This window comes from Leopardus geoffroyi, chromosome C1 (genome assembly GCF_018350155.1).
Source record: "Leopardus geoffroyi isolate Oge1 chromosome C1, O.geoffroyi_Oge1_pat1.0, whole genome shotgun sequence".
NCBI lineage: Eukaryota > Metazoa > Chordata > Mammalia > Carnivora > Felidae > Leopardus > Leopardus geoffroyi.
Window position 1 is genome coordinate 37,333,744 of NC_059328.1, and position 24,225 is coordinate 37,357,968.

Sequence of the window (24,225 nt, forward strand, 5' to 3'; positions counted from 1 at the left end):
CATGAACAGACAATTTTCCAAAGTAGACATCCAGATGACTAACAGACACATGAAAAGATGTTCAACACCACTCATCATTAGGGAAATACAAATAAAAACCACAATAAGATATCACCTCACACCTGTCACAATGGCTAAAATGAACAGCACAGGGAAAAAACAGATGTTGGTGAGGATGTGGAGAAAGAACCCTTTTGCGCTGTTGGTGCAGATGCAAATAGGTGCAGCCACTCTGGAAAGCAGTGTGGAGATTCCTCAAAAAATTTAAAATAGAACTACCCTATGACCCAGTAATTGCTATACTAGGACTCTATCCAAAGGATACAAAGATGCTGATTTAAAGGGAAAATGTACCCCAATGTTTATAGCAGCACTATCAACAATAGCTAAATTATGGAAAAAGCCCAAATGTCCATTGATTGATGAATGGATAAAGGAGATGTGGTGTATATACACAATGGAATATTACTCGGCCACCAAAAAGAATGAAATCTTGCCATATGCAACAACATGGATGGAACTAGAGTGTATTATGCTAAGTCAGTCAGAGAAAGACAAATATCATATGACTTTACTCATATGTGGAATTTAAGAAATACAACAGATGAACATAGGGGAAGGGAAGAAAAAATAAGATAAAAATAAGGAGGGAGGCAAACCATAAGAGATTCCTAAATATAGAGAACAAACTGAGGGTTACTGGAGGGGAGGCAGGTGGGGAGTGTGGGCTAAATGGGTGATGGGCATTAAGAAGGACACTTGCTGGGATGAGTTCTGGGTGTTACATGTAAGTGATGAACCACTGAATTCTACTCCTGAAACCAATACTACACTATATGTTGACTAACTTGGATTTAAATAAATACAAAATAATAATAATAAATGAGCCATTAGTAACCTGCTTATCAAGGCAAAAGTTCATCTCTGATGGTAGTAAGGGAAAAGAACAGGGTTTTCTTTGTAGATGGAGTGGGCGGGTTTTTGGGGAGAAGCTTGAACTATGAATTCCCAAAAAGGATCATTCCTCAATTAGTAATAATCAGAGAGGATAAAAGGAAGAGGGAATGGTGAGCTAGATTGTGGGTCATGTTCAATCTACTACCAGTTAGCTTCCCACATAGGAAAAAAACTTTCAGCTTCCAGAGTCCACTCCTAAAAAGTGTGTGACTTTAGCAGGTGAGGCAGACTCAGCTCGCTTCACCCTCTCAGTTGGGAAAATGGCTCATGGTAGATGTCAATTGACAGAGATTTATTCTGGGGATTCAACATGCATTTAGATGGGGAAGTTAAATACACTGATATTGGTTAGAAAATTATACTCCAAGCTTAGAAATGCTGAGGAGAGCATGTCTGTGCTACCTTATCCGGGCCCTAGATTCGGATCACATCTGTAGGAGGGGATGAGTCCAGATTGGCTGGCTTCTTTAACTTCCTTCACTCATTTTTCACTGCAGCTACTTCAGGATGGTGAAATGGAGAAACTTGAGGAGCTTGTTGGAAAATACCCTCGTGCCTTTCCTTGCTGGGTTGGGCCCTTTCAAGTATTCTTCTATATCTATGACCCAGACTATGCAAAGGCATTTCTGAGCAGAACAGGTAAGAAAAGGGATGAATCTTGGGAACCTATCCTCCTAGGAGGGATATGCACAACTCACAGGCAGGATTCTAAAGGAATCCTGAAGCAAAGATTAATATCAGGCCTTTATTAAGAGACCTGGAGACAAACTGACGGTTACCAGAGTCAGGCGGCAGGGGGCGGAGGGTGAAATATGTGATGGGGATTAAGGAGCGCACTTGTGGTAAGTACTGAGTGATGTATGGAAGTGTTGAATCACTACATTTACACCTGAAACTAATATAACACTATATGTTAACTATACTGGGGTTAAAACAAAGCAAGAGAGGCCTGGCCTGGAGAAAGCCAAGAGAGTTTCTGAGCAATGCTGAAAGGGATTCCCACGTCCCCCAAGTCCCTTGTCAGGCTAAGACTCCCATGAACCCTTTAGGGTGTAACATAAAGCCCCGCTGGCACCACCAGATCACCAAGGGCTTCCTTTACGTCTCGGTTTTGTGATGTCAGTAATACTCCCCATCCCCCAGCCCCTTACTTGCGCATGAGTCTTCAGGGGAATTCAGAAGTAGCTCTGCCTCTGCTGGTTTCGTACCTGAACCTGGGTGCTAGATCATTAATTTACCAGTATAACCTCTTGGCTGCAGCCCAGATATTTTTGTTTTTTTCATATTTCTCAACTCTGTTCCCTTTTGGAACGCGAGTCATCTAACTCCCCCATCCAAGCCTTTTCAAAGACGTCTGTGGCAGATTATCTCATCGCACAAAATTAAAACGTCCAGTTTGGGAGCACCTGGGTGGCTCAGTCGGTTAAGTGTCCGACGAAGCCCCACGCTGGTCTCCACGTTGGGCGTGAAGCCTACTTAAAAAAAAAAAATGTCCAGGTTTTGCTCCATCATCTTTGTAAAACTAAGATCTTACATTCTAATCTTTCTTCTCTGTCCATTGTCTCCATTACTTTTAGTAAAACCTAATAAAAGAAAACAGCCTTTCCCTGAAAGTCTCCATTTTTCCCAATCCCCCAGCCCTGATTTGTTTCCTGCTCACTTCTTAAAGGACAAGAGCTGTAAAACACTTTCACATTAGAGGTCATGAGAACCCCCAGAGGCATTTGATCCCCACTCTCTGTGGTCTGCCAGCTCCTGCTGTAAACGCTAATCTACTTTCCAAGAAGGATATAATATATTGTCCCAAATCCTGTTCTGGAAACTTGGTCACCCTTGGGCAATCTGTTTCTATAGGAGAAAGTATAAGCAAGGGAAGAATCTGGGTTTGTGTACCTGTCTGCCTCCTGGGGTTTATTGTTCTCTGGCTCCTTAACCAAACTTATGGTTTGCCTGGGCATGCCATGGTTTGCCATGCCATGCCTGGGCTCCTTCTTGCTATTTGTGGTTAGCACAGACAAATGAAGAGAACCTTCACCAACTTTGGTAATTTTCCTCTAATGCTGTTGTTTGTTTCCTCTGCTTGACTCTACAGATCCCAAGTCCAAGTACCTGTACAAGTTCTTGATTCCATGTCTTGGTATGTATGTGCCAGAGAGACAGGTGATTCACTCTCTCGCTTGAGGTCCCCTTGGTATAGTAAAGCATTCCAAAGAAACAAGTCAGAATGCTCAAAACAATTAAGAGGATGGACGATCTATGCTGCAAGTTATCTAGGGGAAAAATCAAGAGGGAGTGCTAAGATCAACCCAGCACAACTTTCTAAGAACCCTCCTCATCCATTTCTCTCTCCAAAGTCTCACTCTCAAGGCAGCATGTGTGTGAATCTGTCCCATCTCTGTCTTTAAAACTGCAGCCACACATCTGTATTCTTTATTTTGTCCTTTCTTTTCTCTTGTTTTCTTGGATCTTCCACTTTCTTTTTGGAGTCCATATATTTCCATATGCAAACCAGTACAGTTTTGCTCTGAAGTATAGTTTGGTAGTATTCCATGAGCAGATGAATTAGGCCTTCTGGTCATGTAATTGGTATTCATGTTAGACAAAGAAGGAATTACATGAAAAAACTGTTTATTTGGGGTTCAGAGCTACTTGGATTTGAATACTGCCTCCCACTAGCTAGTTGCATGTGATTCTGGGGAAATCTTCTGATGAGAGTTACATCTCTAGGCCATTGTGGGGATTAAATGAAACACGTATTTTCAGCACTTACTGTAGTGGCTGGCATGGTACCAGCACCAGACCATACATCTCAAGCCTGACATGTTGTAAGCACCCAATGAATGATGGAAGTTACTTATTAATAAATGTTAAAGTCATTTTAAAGCCAAATCTTTATTTTTTTTTTTTCAACGTTTATTTATTTTTGGGACAGAGAGAGAGAGCATTAACGGGGGAGGGGCAGAGAGAGAGGGAGACACAGAATCGGAAACAGGCTCCAGGCTCTGAGCCATCGCCCAGAGCCCGACGCGGGGCTCGAACTCACGGACCGCGAGATCGTGACCTGGCTGAAGTCGGACGCTCAACCGACTGCGCCACCCAGGCGCCCCTAAAGCCAAATCTTTAATGACCTTTCTTGCAACCAAAGACTGTAAAGCACTGATCTTGATGAGTGTTTGCACTCCATATCATTTATAAGTGTGAATCACCAACTAAGGCCCAAAGAGGAGATATCTGGGGACAGAGTGGACACTTACGTCTAGTTCCTTATAAATTTTGTGTTCGCAATGTAGTTTATGGATTGGTTTGGAGTCAAAAGGAGATGAATATTTGTTATGTTTCTACTGTGAGCTAGAGACCAGGCTAGGTGCTTCATGTATGTGCTTTCATTTAATCTTCACAGCAACAAGTGAGGTAGATGTTTATTATCGCACTTTATCATTGAGTAAACCAAGCCTCAGGAAGATTAGGTGACTTACTCAGTTTTGACATAGGTAGTGACTGGTGACTTCAGGATCAGCATTCTCATCAGGTTTCAAACCCTGGGGTCTTCCTCACAATGTTAAATACATCCATCCCAGATTAAGCAACAAATCTCACTTCCATCAAAATATATAAACACTACTCTGATTTCCACTCTATTATGACTACCTGTGTGTCATGCTCACTCCCTGATGTCTCTGTTCCTCACCTCTCCTTCCTCATCTCATCTAATAAAATGGCATGAGGTTTTGTCCCCTTTCTTTCTCAAGGAAAAGGACTAGTGAGTCTAGAAGGACCCAAATGGTTCCAGCACCGTCACCTACTAACTCCTGGGTTCAATTTTAACATCTTGAAATCATATGTTGAGGTGATGGCCCATTCAGTGAACACAATGCTGGTAAGTGAAGGGACAAAAAGTTCTCTGGTATGTTGCAGAATGTTTCCAACAGGGAATGAATTAGACATGTGTGATGGGTAGTAAAATTCAAAGGGGGATGGCCCTTAGAAATTGACCAGTGTACATTTACCAACTGAGCAATAGGTGTCCATGTAAGCCTTTGCTATCATTCTTTGTTTGGGTGACAAAAAATGATGAAGTTCTGGTCATCTAACTCAGGTATATTTTGAGACCCTATGGCAGTAAACCAAGTACCAAGTAGTGAGATTCAGATGGTCAGTGCTGTAACTGACAGGTGAGGAAATGAGGAATAGCTCTAGTAGCTTCAGATTCAGAGGAGACTCATTTTTACCAGCAAATATGAGCCGGACTTGCTTATGTGGATAATACAGATGAGTGAATTCTAGGCAGAGTGAGTTAGCATAAGCAAAGGTATGGAAGTTAGAGCGAATTTGCCTGATGGTCACAAAGAACCTAGCAAAAGATAAGTGTCTACGTTAAAGCCACAGGGTGTGAGTTTCCTCTTGTAGATAGTAGTGGATCATTTGGAGCTGACTTGTGCCTTTTCAAAGGGGCAGGAGGATGTTGGCAGAGGAATATTCCTAAGGGTGGTCCTTGATTTATAAATGAGTTCCCTTCTAAAACTCCACTGGTTTGTGGTATATTTTTAATTTTTAAATTGTGATTGTTTAAAAATGAGACAAGTAATTCATTAATACAAGTTTCATGATAAACACTTCAAACTCCACCAATGAAGCCAAAGTTTCCCTCCACTTTCATTTGCAAACCCATCCCTTTGCCCAGGAGAGAACCACTGTTACCAACCAATTGGCTGAGTTCTCACAGAAGTGGATTTAACCTGAGTTAAGGTGAAAATACCCATGGCCCACTCTTGGCAGAAAGCCTCACGTACAGGCTGGAGAGAGAAGGAGCAGTCTCCTTCCATTCTGGTGCCATGCTGCTTTGTACACAATTACAAATTAGCCAGTGGTGGTACTGAGTTTATCTCTGTTTCAGTAAACCACTTGTGTCTTCCTCGTTTCTCAGCCCCACTTGAGCCTGAGACTCCACTCATAGCTTTCCCCTCTGCTGAACTGTGCCCTAGTGCTTCCAGCTTGAGCTTCCCCATTTCTCCTAAATTTACTTTTTTTACACAGTAAAACTTACATTATTCAAGATGAAAGCAATTGAATAAACAATGGACATTGGGATAAAAGCTTTAAAAAAAATATCTGCCTCCAAATGTGTACCAGCCCCTACCTATGGCATTAGGTGCTCAATAGGTTGATCTGACTTTACACACTTAGATTTCTTTGTGTTTAACACAAAGAATGCTTATCATGACATATTCATTTTCAACAGGGAACATTTCAGGTAGTGTGAGCAGGTCACCTGGAGGGGAGAAGTAAATTGGGCACAAACAGCGCTTGGCAGGGGGTCAGCTGGAAGCTGCTCCTACCCATGGTTTCTCTCTGTCCCCCACTTCTGAATTGAAAAGGCTTCTTCCAATGTTCCAAGTTTATTTTAAGTGTAGCTATGGTGGTTGGCAGTAGTGATGGGGTAGGGTGTCTAGCAATTTGGGGGCTGAAGATGGAGGAAGCTCTGGGGAGACCCCTTGTAATTAGAGGTCTTGTATCAGAGATTGTCTGTTTTACTGGAACTCTGATCTGTTGTAAAGCAGAGTTATGGTAATGACTGAAAGGCCAAAAATACTTAACTCAGCCATTTACAAGATACCCGGCTTGCTCCGTGCTCTTTCTCACTCAGCTAGGTGCGGCTTTCCCTTCCTCATGCCAAGTAAGCACTTGGCTTATTTACATATACAACCTATGGCTCCTCCTAGGTCTGGATTGTCTACCTTACAGCCTAAGGGCAGGGTCAGGGAGGAGCTTTCAGGTAAAGGCAGTTTGATGATGCTGTTGGTCTTGACCTCCTGTGCCAGGGTAAATGGGAGAAGATCTGTGGCCCCCAGGACACAATTGTGGAGGTCTTTGAGCACATCACCTTGATGACCCTGGACATACTTATGAAGTGTGTTTTGAGCCAGGAGACCAACTGCCAGACAAGCAGGTCAGTGACAGAAAAGCAAAAAGACACTTGTTCGTCATTATCTAAGTCATGCATTGACATATTGTCCCCACTTTCTCTTCTAGCACCCATGATCTTTATGTTAAAGCGACATTTGAAGCCAGCAAAATCATGTTTCACCGCTTATACAATTTCTTACATCACCTTGACATAATTTTCAAATTCAGCCCTCAGGGCCACCGCTTACAGGAGATGGTCAAAATTCTACATCAGTACACAGGTATTGCTTGTGTTTGGATTGCCTAAGTCCATACACCGTCATCATTGTACTGTGCCTGTCTAGAAGAATAGGCCTCGGTGTGAAAAAAAAAAAAATTCTTGTTCTTAACAGAGCTTTTACATGGACAGTGCTCCTTTAGAAGAGTGTGCTAGATCCATAGTAGTAGTTCTCTACTACTTCAGAAGTTTTCTACGTATTATATCATGTTTATTATTATTTCCAATTGTTGGGGCACCTGGGTGGCTCAGTTGGTTAAGCATCCGACTTCAGCTCAGGTCCTGATCTCATGGTTTGTGAGTTCGAGCCCCACATCGGGCTCTGTGCTGATGGCTCAGAACCTGGAGTCTGCTTCAGATTCTGTGTCTCCTTCTCTCTCTGCCCCTCCCCCAACTTGTGCTCTGTCTCTCTCTGTCTCTAAAAATAAATTAAAAAAATATTTCCAATTGTTATTAATACAAATATAACAAGGGTCATTTAATATCTCAAAGCACACAAGGGCATATGGCTTTTTACACAGTGTTTGCAGTAGTCGCGAAGGAATAACAACAAACTAAAAGCATTCATGCAACATGGGAATGAATATGAGAACAGAGAGCACACGGACGCGCATTCAAAAGGAGGGGGGACGGGGAGTTGTTCAGTAGGTAGAAAGTTTCAGTTACACAAAATGAACAAGTTCTAGAGATCTGCCTACAGTTAACAGTGCTGTACTGGGCATGTAAAAACTTGTTAAGTGGGTAGATCTCCGGTTAAGTGTTCTTACCACAATAAAAAAATAAAAGAAGCTCAGTTCAAAAATAGTTTTGGCAAAACATAAACATAAAAGTTGAAATAGATTAAGCTCTTTAAGCAATTCAACATTACTTTTCATCAACACCCGAATAGAGAATATTTATAAAGCAGTTAATGAATCCTTCCTCAGCTATGACTTCGGGCAAGTTACTCACTGCTTTGTCTCAATGTCAGCTGTAAAATGGGGACAAAAAGGAACCTATCTCCCAGGTTTGTGGTGATGATTCACTATGTTAATATACATAAAGCGCTTGGGAAAGTGCCTGGTACTGAATAAATGTTAATCATAAAATACAGTTACTTTAGCAAATATATTTGCCTCAAGGAAATTTGCAAGACACACCCACACAGGCACAGGTGCAGTCAGGCACCCATAAACACACATGAATGTAGTGTATAAGGAGGACAGTCAGAAGCAGGTTAGGTTAACGATTTAAGATACAGATGGGCATTATGCAAATTATGGAAAGAGCCTAAATGTCCATCAACTGATGAATGGACAAAGAAATTGTGGTTTATATACACAATGGAGTACTACGTGGCAATGAAAAAGAATGAAATATGGCCCTTTGTAGCAACGTGGATGGAACTGGAGAGTGTGATGCTAAGTGAAATAAGCCATCCAGAGAAAGACAGATACCATATGTTTTCACTCTTATGTGGATCCTGAGAAACTTAACAGAAACCCATGGGGGAGGGGAAGGGAAAAAAAAAGAGGTTAGAGTGGGAGAGAGCCAAAGCATAAGAGACTCTTAAAAACTGAGAACAAACTGAGGGTTGATGGGGGGGTGGGAGGGAGGGGAGGGTGGGTGACGGGTATTGAGGAGGGTACATTTTGGGATGAGCACTGGGTGTTGTATGGAAACCAATTTGACAATAAATTTCATATATTGAAAAAAAAAAAAAAAGATGGGCGTTATATAGCAGTAATTCCAAACCGGTTCACATCATGGCCCACACAGAAAATGCTAATATTTGTATGGCTCACTAGAGTGAATCTGGGGCGTCTACAAAGGGTTATTGAAAGAACTCTTTACTATTTCTTTATATTACATAATTATGATGAGAAAACAAAATGCAAATACTAGGGAAAAATAAATGCTAAATTTATTCAAAATAAAACCTTTTCAAAAGTTTTATATTTATTTAGTCAAATTTACCAATATCATTTGTTCCTTTTCATTTTTTTTATTATTTTTTAAAATGTATTTTCAAGTTAGTTAACATACAGTGTAGTCTTAGCTTCAGGATTAGAACCCAGTGATTCATCTCTTACATATGACACCCACTGCTCATCCCAAAAAGTGCCCTTCTTGGGGCGCCTGGGTGGCGCAGTCGGTTAAACGTCCGACTTCAGCCAGGTCACGATCTCGCGGTCCGTGAGTTCGAGCCCCGCGTCAGGCTCTGGGCTGATGGCTCAGAGCCTGGAGCCTGTTTCCGATTCTGTGTCTCCCTCTCTCTCTGCCCCTCCCCCGTTCATACTCTGTCTCTCTCTGTCCCAAAAAATAAATAAACGTTGAAAAAAAAATTTTTTAAAAAACAAAAAAACAAAAAGTGCCCTTCTTAATGCCTATCACCCATTTAACCCAGCCCCCCCCACCCCCCTCTAGCAATCCTCAGTTTGTTCTCTGTATTTAAGAGTCTCTTATGGTTTGCCTTCCTCCTCGTTTTTATCTTATTTTTTCCTTCCCTTCCTCTATGTTCATCTGTTGAATTTCTCAAATTCCACATATGAGTAAATCTTATGGCGTCTGTCTTATTTTGCTTAGCACAACACCCTTCGGTTCCATCCATGTTGTTGCAAATGGCATGATTTCATTTCTTTTTCATCACCAAGTAATATTCCATTGTATATATACCACATCTTCTTTATCCATTTATCAGTTAATGGACATTTGAGCTCTTTCCATAATTTGGCTGTTGTTGATAGCGCTGCTATAAGCATTGGGGTGCATGTGCCCCTTTAAATCAGCATTTTTGTAACCTTTGCAGAAATTCCTAGTAGTGCGATTGCTGGGTCATAGAGTAGAGTAATTCTATTTTTAATTTTTTGAGGAAACTCCATACTGTTTTCCAGAGTGGCTGTACCAGTTTGCATTCCCACCAACAATGCAAAAGGGTTCCTCTTTCTCCACATCCCCACCAACATCTGTTGTTTCCTGTGTTGTTAATTTTAGCCATCTGACCAGTGTGAGGTGGTATTTCATTATGGTTTAGATTTGTGTTTGAGTGATGTTGAGCACCTTTTGATGTGTCTGTTTCCCACATGGATGTCTTCTTTGGAAAAGTGTCTGTTTATGTCTTCTGTCCATTTCTCCACTGGATTATTTGTTGTTTGGGTGTTGAGTTTGGTAAGTTCTTTATAGATTTTGGATATTAATGCTTTATCCATTGGAAAAAACCCAAAGCTGGAGGCATCACAATCCCAGACTTTAACCTGTATTACAAAGCTGTAATCATCAAGATAGTATGGTATTGGTGCAAAAACACATAGATCAATGGAATACAATAGAGAACCTAGAAATGGACCCACAACTATATAGCCAGCTAATCTTTGACAAAGCAGGAAAGAGTATCTAATGGAATAAAGACAGTCTCTTTAGCAATTGGTGCTAGGAGAACTGACAGCAACATGCAGAAGAGTGAACCTGGACCACTTTCTTACATCATACACAAAAATATATTCAAAATGAATGAAAGACCTAAATGTGAGACAGGAAACCATCAAAATTCTACGAGAGAAAACAGGTAATGACCTCTTTGACCTAAGCCACAGCAACTTCTTACTTAACATGTCTCCAGAGGCAAGGGAAATAAAAACAAAAATAAACCATTCGTGCCTTGTCAAGATAAAAAGCTTCTGCACAGCAAAGGGAACAATCAACAAAACTAAAAGGCAACTGACAGAATAGGAGAAGATATTTGCAGATGACATATCAATTATTTTTATTACATCTGGATTTTAAGTAGTAGACAGTAGCCATCCCCTATTCTAGGGTATTTCAACCCTTGCTCTAATGACATTTTGGTTTGGATAAGTCTTTGTTATGTGGGGAGGTGTCCTGTGCATTGTAGGATGTTTAGTTCCATCCCTGACATCTATCCACTCAATGCCAGTAGGACTCTGACAGTGGTGGCAACTGAAAATGTCTACACACATTGATGAATGTCCCCTGGGGTCAAAATTATCTCCACCTGAGAACCACTGCCCTATACCCAAATTGTAGAGACATTCATCCATGTTTTTCTTCTAGTGCTTGTGTGGTTTTGTTCTTGCAGTTAGATCTCTGATTCATTTAGGGTTTATTCTTATGCATGGTGCGAAGTGTTGACCTAACTTTTCCAAATGGTTATCCAGTTGTCTCATCACCATTTATTAAAAAGGTGGTATATCTATGCAATGGTATGTTACTCAGCCATAAAAAAGAATGCGATCTTGCCATTTGCAACAACATGGATGGACCTAGAGGGTATTATATTATGCTAAGTGAAATAAGTCAGATAGAGAAAGACAAATACCATTCAATCTCACTCATATTTTTTCATTTAAGAAACAAAATGAAGAAAGAAAAAAGAAACAAACAAAAACAAATTGGTGGTGCAGAGGGCAGGTGGGTAGGGGGATGAGTGAAATAGATAAAGAGGATTAAGAGTATACTTAACATGATGAACATAGAGTAATATATAGAATTGTTGAATCATTACACTGTACACCTGAAATGAATATAATGCTGTATGTTAATTATACTTCATTTAAAAATTTAATTTAATTTAATTTAAAAGTTCCATCTGTTCCAGTAATTGAGATAACCATTTTTATATACTAAATTGACATATGTACTTGAACCTATTTCTGGACTTTTTTTTCTGTTCCATTCATCTGTCTATTTATTCACGTACTGGAATCACACTGATTCATTTAAAGAGATTTTGTAGTATTTTTTTTAATTAACAAACTATTTTTAGACAGTTTTAAGTATACAGAAAAATTAAGTAGAAAGTGTAGACAGTTCCCATATACTTTCTCACCTCCACCTTCTTACGCAGTTTCTCCTCATCACATCTTGCTTTAGTGAGGTACATTTGTTACAATTGAGCCAATATTGACACATTATTAACTAAAGTCCATAGTTTACTTTAGGATTCATTATTTATATTGTACACTCTATGGGTTTTGACACATGTGTTATGATATGTATCCCCCTCTATTCCTAGTTTCCTGAGGGATTTTTTTTCTTAATTGTGAATGGGTGTTAGATTGTGTTAGAACTTTTTTTCTGTGTCTTTTAATATGGCCAGATGATTTTTCTTCTTTAACTTATTGATGCGATAGATTACATTAATTGATTTTTTGATGTTGAACCAGATTTGCATATCTGGAATAAATCCTACTTGGTAATGGTGTATAATTCCTTTTGTGCATTGTTGGATTCTTTTTGCTAATATTGTATTGAGGATTTTAGCATTTATTTCATGAGAGATATTTGGTTTGTAGTTGTCCTTTCTTGTAATGTCTTTGTCTGGTTTGGGTATTAGGATAATGTCTGGCCTCATAAAATAGATTAGGGAATATTCCCTCTGCTATTTTCTGGAATATATTGTAAAGAATTGATGTGATTTCTTTCTCAAATGTTTGAAAGAATAAACCACTGAAATCATCTAGACCTGTTTTTGGAAGGTCATTATTATTGATTTAATTTATTTAATATATATAGGTCTATTCAGATTATCTGTTTCTCTGGATGAATGTTGATAGACCGTGTCTTTCAAGAATTTGGTCCATTTCACCTAGGTTATCAGATTTATGGGCATATATTTGTTCATAATATTCCTTTATTATCTTTTTAATGCTCATAGAATCAATAGTGATGTTCCCTTTTTATTCCTGATATTAGTAATTTTTATCTTCTCTCTTTTTTTCTTAATTAACCTGGCTAGAGATTTATCAATTTTACAGATCTTTTCAAAGAATCAACTTTTGGGGCGCCTGGGTGGCGCAGTCGGTTGGGCGTCCGACTTCAGCCAGGTCACGATCTCGCAGTCCGTGGGTTCGAGCCCCGCGTCGGGCTCTGGGCTGAAGGCTCAGAGCCTGGAGCTTGTTTCAGATTCTGTGTCTCCCTCTCTCTCTGCCCCTCCCCCGTTCATGCTCTGTCTCTCTCTGTCCCAAAAATAAATAAACGTTGAAAAAAAAAAATTTAAAAAAAAAAAAAAAAAAAAGAATCAACTTTTGGGTTCATTGATTTTTTTTTCCCTTGATTTCTTATTTTCAATTTCACTGCTTTCTGCTCTAATTTTTATTATTTCACTTCTTCCACTATGGATTTAATGGGTTCTCTTTACAGTTTCCTGAGGTCAAAGATTAGATTAGGATTTTAGATTTTTCTTCTTTTCTAATATATCCACTCAATGCTACAAATTTCCCTCTAAGTATTGCTTTCACTGTGTTCCACAAATTTTATTAGCTGTATTTTTAATTTTCATTTAGTTCAAAATATTTTTAAAATTTCCCTTGAGATTTCTTTGGCCCATGTGTTATTTAGAAAAGTGTGGTTTACTCTCCAACTATTTTGGAGTTTTCAAACTATCTTTCTGTTATTGATTTCTATTCCATTGTGGTCTGAGAGCATACTTTATATGATTTATGTTCTTTTAAAATTTGTGTTTTATGGCCCAAATGTGGTCTATTTTAGTGAATGTTCTCTGTGAGCTTGAAAAGGAGGTGTATTCTGCTGTTGTTGGATGATGTATTCTATAGGGGTCAAATAGATCCAGTTGATTGATGATATTGTTCAGTTCAACTACATCCTTGCTGGTTTTCTGCCTGCTGGATCTGTCCATTACTGACAGGGAAGTGTTGAAGTCTCCAACTATAAGAGTAGATTCATCTATTTCTCCTTGGAGTCCTGTTGTTTTTTGCCTTACATGTTTTGACACTCTGTTGTTAGGTGCATTCACACAAAAGATTGTTTTATTCTTGGAGAATTGACCCCCTTATCATTATATAATACCATTTTAATCCCTATTAATTTTTTCCCTACTAATTTTACTTGCTTGGAAATCTGTTCTGCTGAAATTAATATAGTTACTCCAACTTTCTCTTTGTTAGTTAGCATGGCATATCTTTCTCTACTCCTTTACTTTTAATCTATACATATCTTTATGTATTTAAAGTGGGTTTCTTGTAGATGACATATAGCTTGGGTTTTTTTCATCCATTCAGAAGTCTCTGTCTTTTAATTGTTGTATTTATACCATTGATGCTTAATGTGATTTTTGATATATTTCGATTAATAGCGACCATATTTGTTACTTCTTACTGTTCATTGCCTTTTTTTGTCTTTCACTCTTTTTCTGCTTTCTCTGGTTTTAATTGAGCATTTTATATGATTCCATTTTTCTCCTCTCTTAGCATATAAATTATACCTGTTTTTACCTTTTTTTAGATGTTGCCCATGGGTTTGTTTTATATATATATATATATATATATATATATATATGTATATATGTATATATATATATATATATATATACACATATATATACATATATATGTTGTTGGTAATCAGAAATTGTTATTCTATCCCAGAAAGGATAATCCAGGATAGAAAAAAATTGCTCAAGAATGAGAGGAAGTATGGTAACACTCAGAAGCGGAAGTACCAGGATTTTCTGGATATTATCCTTTCTGCCCAGGTAAGTCTCAAATGTCTGAGGCTGCTCATATAGTTAATTGTGTGGGTAGCTGGATGATTGAGGAGGAGGATAGACAAAAGCAACATTGATCAACTAAATTTAACAACACTTTTGATGGTTGGCTCCATACAGTTTGAAATCAAGACAGAAATCTATAATTCTGTCACTAGAAGGAATTAGGTAAGGCCAAATTTTTTACTAATTTGACAGGATTTGGTGATTATTGCAAAGATACATGATAGTTTAGGGAAACATGGGGAAAGAGTCACAGCGTAAGCTGGTAAAATGATGATGATGAGGTGCTGGGAAGTCTGAATGAATCTGGTAGGATGATTGGAAGAACTCTTTGCAAAGTCTGCTTTCCTTGTCTAACATTGGTTCTCCTTTATGCTCTGGTCAAAGTATGGCCTCTATTATGTATTTGATGAACTAAATTAAAATTGAAACTCTCATTTGAAACTCTAATTTATTTCCCTAAAACCATTATCTTGATTGGGGCTCCAAAGATCTGTAAATTGACATTGCATAAAAATTTCTCTATTTTACCCGTTGCATAAAAACAGTTCTGTTTTACCTTTCAGGCTGAAAATGACAACAACTTCTCAGATACTGACCTACAGTCCGAGGTGAACACATTCATGTTGGCAGGGCAAGACACCATGGCAGGGGGCATTTCCTGGCTCCTCTACCACCTGGCTCTGAACCCTGAGCACCAGGAGAGATGTCGGGAGGAGATCAGGGGCATCCTGGGGGACGGGTCTTCTATCACCTGGTAAGATCTGCATTCCTAAACATTTCATCCTGGTTCCCCTCCTTGGGTTTTGCTTTATTTTTACCTGTGGTATCTTGGTGACTGTTATTGCTTTAAGATATGTGCCTGTAGAAACAGAATAAGCACACTACTATTCTGCTCTTTTTCTAAAGGAACCAAAATTATCCCTTTATCTTCTGCTAAAGAAGTTCACTCATCCACAACTTATCTGTTTTGTTGTTTTTCTAATCAGTGGTGTGTAATGTCTCATTTCTTTCTTTCACCTAGGCTCCAGTGCACTGAAAATGGGGCTTGATCCCTAGACTTGCATTTAGAGCTTAAATGGTAGGGCTTAAGTGGGGTTCCACTTCCGATACCTGAGTGCATATCCATATCATTTCAGCCTCATTGTAGTCATTGTCTCCCATTTCTTTGTTCACTCCTCAGGACTGGCTTTGGACTTTGAACATAGTACCAAATGATACACACTTTAGTTGAGTCTGCGGATTATGGACTTACGACATTTTAAATACTGAGGTACTTAAAAAATGTCCAAGGTTTGATTGGGCTCACACCTGGTACAGGAAACAGACCTCCATACAAATAATTGCCATATAACCTGGTAAGGGTAGCTAGAGAGAGAGATGTGCAGGTTACTACAGAGACTTAGAAGACAGGCACCTAACCTGGTATAGGGGACTCCAGAGGACTTCCTGGGAGATCTGACATGCTAGCTGCCTCTTTTAGGATGGGTAGGAATCAGCCAGGTAGAAAACTTCAACACCATTGTGCAAGACTTTGAGCTTATCTTGCTGTTAATGATGCCCATGTTATGGATTTTCCCCTCAGACATAATCTCTGATAGAAAAACAAACACGTCTCCAATATAAACCACATTCTTTACCCAGTTAGATATTTCACTTATCCTTGTTTTGCTGGTCAAAGGGACAGAAAGATAGAAATACTAAGGGCCACCTGACCTCATGACTACGGGGAAAACACCGTATTTCAAATGCAAAGGTCAGCTCAGAACATTTGTAAGGGACAATTTGAATTTATATAGATGTAGTAGAGGTCTTACTTTTTATAAGGAAATAATATTTCCTACCATAAATTAAAGGTTTAATTTGTATAGCACAAAATATAGTATTGATTAATCATTTTTTACTCATGCATTAACATTAATCGGATAACCTGTTTAGGGTGGATATATATGTATATATATATATATATCCAACCCAAATATTCACCTTCCTTATTCTTGTTTGGCCTATGTGAAATGTGAAAACAATAAAGAAATTTTTGCCAGGTGAGAAGAAAAAATCCAAAGGATCTGTTAACTTTCATTTTAATGAGAGAAATGAAAATAATTTTATAAACAATAAGATATGTTTTTATTCCATAATATGACCTTATACTTACATTTAGTGAAATTTTTCCATAGCATTCTGGAAATTTATAGTTCTTTTAGACAGATAGTAAAACCACACTGCAAAGAGCAATTTCCAAAAAAGCTGGGAAGTTATTCAATGTCTCCATTTGGCTCCTCATCAGCCATTTCTGCATTGGGTTAAAATTCCTCTCTTCTTCTTGCACCAGGGCTAAGATGGACAACATTGTGTTTCTTAAATATGCAAAGTGCCAGACTAAGCAGAATTACTCTTTTTATTCTGGGCTTGAGGAGGAAAGAGTTCAAAATTAAAATTTCACGGGGCACCTGGGTGGCTCAGTCGGTTGGGCATCCAACTTCGGCCCAGGTCATAATCTCATGGTTTTGTGGGTTCGAGCCCCACTTCAGGCTCTGTGCTGACAGCTCAGAGCCTGGAGCCTGCTTTGAATTCTGTGTCCCCCTCTCTCTCTGCCCCTTCCTTACTCACACTCTGTCTCTCTCTGTCTCTCAAAAATAAGTAAACATTGAAAAAACTTTTAACAAAAAAAATAAAATTTCACACCACCGAATGGCCAAAGCCTGCATTCAAAATAAGTAATTAGAAAAGCAAACAGAAATACAATAAAACAAATAGACTGAATATATGCAGTCATTTTATGACTAGCTGACTATCTAGGATACAAGTAAAAAACTTTATTCTTCTCCCTCTGATACTTGTATAGGGCAAGTTCTTTTCATCTCCAGAGTGAAATCTAACCCGGATCTCAGAGAGTTCCCATCCATTTAATTCACAAGAGTAGTCTCATTCAGTAATTAAGCTGTCTGGTCCAGTGGAATAATACAAAGTGTAAATTCGCATCCACTGGGACCATCTCCCTCCATCCCAGATCAGCATTTCTTTGGGTCTGGAAGCCAGTGGTGACTGAGGGGGTTGTGGTTGACTTCTTACTGGCCAGTTCCTCCCCTACCCAGTAGCTGCTGCTTCTGGCCCTTCCATAACTGGTCCCAGGAGGAAGTGAGGATAAGGAGAAAGGGGTGGTAATACGGTGATCTTGCCCTCTAAGCTTAGTAGCTATTCAGTGCTTCCTTTTGTTCTCAGTGGGTGCATCTCTGGGTTTTTTGGAGATTCCCTCACTGTAGCTTTGCCATGGTGATTCATGGGGCAAGGAAATTCTTGTCCTCAGAGCTCCTTTCAAGCTGGTTCCAGAGCTCTCCCTCTTGCCAGTTCATTGGCCCATAGAACACAATGGACCACTCCTAACTTGTCCCTGTTGCCCTCCCCTCACTCCCTGCCTTTCCTATCAGCCCTGTTTCCCAAACTCCAGGGAGCACATTTCAGGTCATCTCAGTGACCCCAGAGGGCTTCTTTGCCTAACATGGTTTGGGGGCACTCCTCCATTCTCCACAGTACTCTGGCATTCCAACAATTCTCCTTAAAGGTTTTTTTTTTCCTATCAAAACTCTTCAGCCTCTTCTTTTTAGTCCTTAGTCATTCCTTACACATTCTTGAGCTAAGTGTTGCAAAACTGGTTTCAGAAACTCCCCTAGCAAATCCTTTACTCGTAGATTAGCATCTTGCTTTATCATGAAGATATCTGGCACTTTTTTGGTCCCTCTTTCTCTGGAACCTCAGCTGATCCTGAGGCAGAAAGAGTCTCAACATTCTGTTACATAAACCAACTGCAAAATAACTTTAACCTAGAGATGGTATTTACCAAGAATAAACACCAAAGAGGAAAAGAACATCAATATTTATAAACAGGATATGGAGTCTGAGTTCCCTACCCTTCCTTGTCCTCACAGGGACCAACTGGGTGAGATGTCATACACTACAATGTGCATCAAGGAGTCACTCCGACTGGCCCCTCCAGTCCCATCCATTTCCAGAGAGCTCAGCAAGCCCATTACCTTCCCAGATGGACGCTCCTTGCCTGCAGGTCTTTGTATTCTTTTCCTAAGCAGTTCTTAGAGACCATGGGATCCTGGGTGACAAAGTGACAATGACAAAGACTGGCTTGTTTCTCAACTGTTAGAGTCAAAATACAATCCTAAGGACGTCTAGCTTAGGGTTGGGTGCCTATTAAGAATTCAGTGGGGGGGGGGGGGGGGGGCGCCTGGGTGCGCAGTCGGTTAAGCGTCCGACTTCAGCCAGGTCACGATCTCGCGGTCTGTGAGTTCGAGCCCCGCGTCGGGCTCTGGGCTGATGGCTCAGAGCCTGGAGCCTGTTTCCGATTCTGTGTCTCCCTCTCTCTCTGCCCCTCCCCCATTCGTGCTCTGTCTCTCTCTGTCCCAAAAATAAATAAACCTTGAAAAAAAAAAATTTAAAAAAGAATTCAGTGGGGGGGCGCCTGGGTGGCACAGTCGGTTAAGCGTCCGACTTCAGCCAGGTCACGATCTCGCGGTCCGCGAGTTTGAGCCCCGCGTCGGGCTCTGGGCTGATGGCTCAGAGCCTGGAGCCTGTTTCCGATTCTGTGTCTCCCTCTCTCTCTGCCCCTCCCCCGTTCATGCTCTGTCTCTCTCTGTCCCAAAAATAAATAAACGTTGAAAAAAAAAAATTTTTTTTTAAATTAAAAAAAAAAAAAAGAATTCAGTGGGAAATTCCTTGATCAAATGTGGCTTCCAGACTTTCTCAAAGGTATATAACCATTTGAAGCAAAATTCTGTGCCCAGAACCTGGATTACCAGAAAATCAACCCAGGGTTTCTTTCATTGGAGGACATTGTTCCTAAGATTATCCTTATTTGGCTTAGTTTGAGACCCAGGTGAGACTTCGTGGGAAATGAGCATCATCATCTTTATCTAGATGACCCCGTGGGTCTTTGGCTTCATCATCATAATAATGTCACTCTTGTAAGTGTACAGCACTTAATAGTTTACATAGAGCCTTCAAACACATTATCTCATTTTTCCCCTTGGAAATGATCTTAGCAGACATTTATATGGTGCTTCTCAGTTTACAAAGCACTTTCAAATACTTTTGGTGTAGCCAAAAACCCACCAGAGACCCCAAAGCACAGATGAGCAGAACTAAAACTCACACAAGAGTCCCAACGCCTGGAGCCCTGTGCTCTTCAGAGCACAGGTTTCCAAGCATGGCAGGTGAGAGGCAGAGGGGTGTCATGTGAGACACCCTTCGCTTATCTGCTTCAGTGTTCTGTGAATTCTTGCCCTTAGATACAAGCTGATAAGACTGCTTGTAGCAAACACCAACAGCCTGTCACTTACTGTGACTTTGTGGACAGATCCAGAATTAATTTACCAGAATTTTTATGGTAATCAAATAATCCTCAAAATCTCTCTCCCCTGTGTTTTTTTTTTAAGCCCCAAACCACATGGATATTTGCTAAAATTTCCTCCCTTCCACTTATGAACAGAACCAGCAGAAACTTGTCACTGGACCTGCATTATGGAATTGTGATTCTGTTCTTTTGTACCCAAACTGTCTCTGGTGGGTGCTGTATAGTCCACTAACAGATATCATTTTGACATGATACCAATAGCTCCTTAAGATAGAAGCATGTATTAAATATGTCATTGCTTTGAAATCTAAGGTGTCACCCAGGCCTCATCTTCCCATGGGTCCTTGACTGCTGGCATCAGCTACAGTGCACAGAACTCTGCCAAGAGCTAGCTCTTTCCCTTCAAGAAGAAAAGACTTATTGAAGAATGGTGTAACAGTAGCCCACAACTTGCTGTATCTTCTGCAATCTTTTTTATTTCTTTCTTTTCACAGGAATAACCGTGGTTCTCAGTATTTGGGGCCTTCATCATAACCCTGCCATCTGGGAAAACCCAAAGGTACGACTGTCTTACACATAAATCCTTCAAAGAACTAATGCTGTGTAGCTCACTTTTTGTTAGCTATGCATGGAAGTGGCAAATGACTCAAGGCAAACAAAATAAACTTAAAGACCGAAAATGTTCAACCTTTCCCCCAAAGGAAAGCTGTCTGTCCCCTTCCCCTATTCCTACTTTATGTTTGCTTTGCATGAACATATGGATATAATGCCACACAATCTGTTTGAAATTGCCCACAGTCTATACCACAGCTGTTTACTTAGCAAGCTCTATCAAGAACTCACCTAGACGCCTGCAGGAGTATAGACTACTCATGCAGTCATCCAGGCAACTCAGACTCTTTTTGGCTGGATGTAACAATCAGGATTCTGGCAGAAACCCAATGGCACACTCAACTTGGGCAGTTGGAGGAGAGTTTTACAAAGCAACTATTTACAAAGGTATGGGTAGGCTTTAGAAAAACAGAATGGAGCAAATAACTGCTGAAGTGCTTACCACATCTGGGCCAGGCAGGAAAGAGGGTTACAAAGCCTGGAGAGAGATTACTGTGCTGGGAAGGGTCCTGGGCAGGAGCTGGACCTTCAGTGGAGCATGCAGCCAGCCAGAGGCAGCCTGGTAGGGTGGGGCCCAGGGAATAAATAACCCAAAAGCTCTCTCTGCCCACCCTCCAGATTGCCAATCAATGTCTTTTATCAGCCAACCTCAAAAGAAACCATGTGGGTCAGCTTCTTGGAGCCCAGAGCAGGGCAGGAAAGGGAGGAGAGACTGCACGCAGAGGCAAAAAGAAGACATATAGCTTACCTGAGTGCTTGATTCAACGTTCTTAAACTCTCAACACTCACAACACCTACAGATACTTTCACATAAGTGGCTAGGATTTAAGATCTCTTATGTGTAATGGGAGGTGGACTACATGTCTCAGTAATCATTGATCACATAAGCACTTTGGCTTGACTTCTAAGTGGGCGCATTCTTTTTTTTTAATGTTCAAATCCCTTTTATTTGAGTATAGTTGACACACAATGTTACATTAGTTTCAGGTGCACAACTTAGTGATTTGACAAGTTTATACATTATGCTGCATTCCCCACAAGTGTAGCTACCGTCTGTCCCATTACATCGCTATTACAGTATTATTGACCATGTTCCTTATGCTATGTCTTTTATTCCTGTGACTTACTCATTTTGTAACTGGAAGCCTGTACCTCCCCTCTCCTCTTCACCCATTTTGTCCAAACTTCCCCCACAACCATCAGTTTGTTCTCTGTGTTTTTGGTCTAATTCTGCTTTTTGTTTGTTTATGCACTTGTTTTTCGTTTTTTTTTTTAGATTCCACCCATAAATGGAATAATATAGTATTTATCTTTCTCAGTCTGACTTATTTTACTTAGCATACTACCCTCTAGGTATATCCATGTTGTCTCAAATGGCATGATCTCATCTTTTTATGGCCATGTAATATTCCATCCCATCCACCCCATCCTCTTTATCCATTCATTTGTGGATGGACAGGCTGCTTCCACATCTTAACTATTGTAAATAATGCTGCCTTATTGCACATAGCAGGTGCATATATCTTTTCAAATTAGTGTTTTCATTTTCTTTGGGTAAATTAGGTTGGGACATTCTTACTTCCAGAATGAAAATAATATTACACCCTAGTGTTTCTGCTTTCTCCTTATGTGTCTGGGTAGCAGACTTGTCAATGAAAAGGCCAGACAAGGGCTGCACCTCTTGAGTTGCACTGTCCAATGTGGTAGCTACTAGTCACATGTGGTTACTGGGCATTTGAAATGTAGCCAATGGGAAATGAGATGTGCTGGAAATGTGTACCCAGTGTATATCACTGGATTTTGAAGACATAGTACAAAAATGTGAAATATTTCCTTAATAATTATTTATATTGAGTACATGTTGGAATGATAATATTTTCTGCAAAATAAATTCTATTGTTAAAATTACTTCCACCTTTTAAAAAAGTGACTACCAGAATGTTTGAAATTACATTTGTGGGGGTGCCTAGGTGGCTCAATCAGTTAAGCGTCTGACTCTTGATCTCGGCTCAGGTCTTGATCTCAGGGTCATGAGTTCGAGCCCTGCATTGGGCTCCATGCTGGGTGTGAAGCCTGCTTAAAAAAAGAAGAAGAAAAGAAATTACATATGTAGCTCATTATAGATTTCTGTTGATCAGTGCTAAGCAGTAGCTTAAAAAATGTGCTAATGGTGTTTTGGGGATGGTGGTGGGGTTGCCTTGTCATTTCAGGTCTTTGACCCCTCACGATTCTCTCAGGAAAATTCTGATCAGAGACACCCCCACTCCTTCTTACCATTCTCAGCCGGACCAAGGTGAGGACAATTTGAAGTTGTTGAAAATGGACAGAAGTGTTTTATTTGGAAACAGCATTCTTCCTTTGGTATCTCAGGTGTATATATTCTTCCATGGAACCCCATCTTCTCACCAGATTATGAGGTAGATATTGGTACCTATTTGAGCCCCTGAAAAGACCAGTTAGTTTCACAAAAGACAAAGCCCTTCTCTATCACATCTTATACAGCCATGCGTCAGAAAGCTCTCCCACAATGCAAACTTGCTCATCAGCCATGCAGCCCACCCCTGATGCAGGAGAAACAATTCTTCTTTTTTCTTAATTTCAAATATATTGAGGTATAGCTGACATGTGAAATTGTAAGATATTTAAAATGTGTATCATGGTGATTTGATATCTGTATAGATCATGAAAGGACTCTTCCCCATCTAGTTATTACCACATCCTCCATCTCACAAATTTATCTCTTTGTGTGTGTGTGTGTGTGTGTGTGTGTGTGTGCGCACGCGCACGCACACGCGCACATGAGGACATTTAAATTCTGCTTTATTAGCAAATGTCAATGACACAATACTCTGTTACCCACTATAGTCACCCAGCTTGACATTTATATCCTCACAGGAGAAACAATTCTATAAGCAATTCCAAGTGCCACCTTGTTTAGGGCAGGCATCACATTGCAGCCTCCCGGTTCACATTCTTACAGGGAATAATAGACGTTCAAAAGTTTCTGTGGCATATGGTGTGTAAATGCAGCTTTACTGTGAATATCAGATTCATTATGCTAGCATCTTATGCAAGAGTCAGAAAAAACTACCATTTCTTCAAGTATCTCTTTCTTTCCCTCTGTGTCTGCAGGAACTGTATTGGGCAGCAGTTTGCCATGATTGAGTTAAAGGTGGCCATTGCCTTGATCCTGCTCCGCTTTAAGGTGTCTCCAGATCCCACCAGACCTCTTGTCTTCTTGCCCCAGATTGTCCTCAAACCCAAGAATGGGGTCTACTTGCACCTGAAGAAACTCCCCTAATGTTACAGCCCAGGGTACAACGGTTTTATACATATATATATATATATATATATATATATATGTATGTATATGTGTGTGTGTGTATATATATATATATATATATAATTTTAAAGTTAAATTACAGGGCCACCTGGGTGCTCAGTCAGTTGAGCGTCCAACTCTTGATTTTGTCTCAGGGCTTGATCTCACCATTCATGAGTTTGAGTCCCGGGTCAGGCTCCACTTCCATGCTAACAGTGTGGAGCTTCTCTCTCTCTCTCTCTCTCTCTCTCTCTCTGCCTCTCTCTGTCTCTCTCAAAATAAAC

General features: G+C 40.0%; 1 protein-coding gene across 1 annotated transcript in view; it reads left to right on the top strand.

Moving 5' to 3' along the window:
• The window catches only part of LOC123597833 (cytochrome P450 4X1-like), a 30,850-nt gene extending 6,875 nt beyond the window's left edge, over positions 1-23,975 (top strand). Inside the window, exons 2-12 of the mRNA XM_045477251.1 lie at positions 1,455-1,596; positions 3,050-3,094; positions 4,707-4,834; positions 6,777-6,904; positions 6,988-7,142; positions 14,521-14,627; positions 15,209-15,399; positions 18,572-18,705; positions 20,502-20,566; positions 22,830-22,912; positions 23,752-23,975. Coding sequence (XP_045333207.1) covers positions 1,455-1,596; positions 3,050-3,094; positions 4,707-4,834; positions 6,777-6,904; positions 6,988-7,142; positions 14,521-14,627; positions 15,209-15,399; positions 18,572-18,705; positions 20,502-20,566; positions 22,830-22,912; positions 23,752-23,920 — 1,347 coding nt within the window. The 3' untranslated portion in view covers positions 23,921-23,975. The remainder of the gene's footprint in view (positions 1-1,454; positions 1,597-3,049; positions 3,095-4,706; positions 4,835-6,776; positions 6,905-6,987; positions 7,143-14,520; positions 14,628-15,208; positions 15,400-18,571; positions 18,706-20,501; positions 20,567-22,829; positions 22,913-23,751) is intronic.
• The last annotated feature ends 250 nt before the right edge of the window (positions 23,976-24,225 follow it).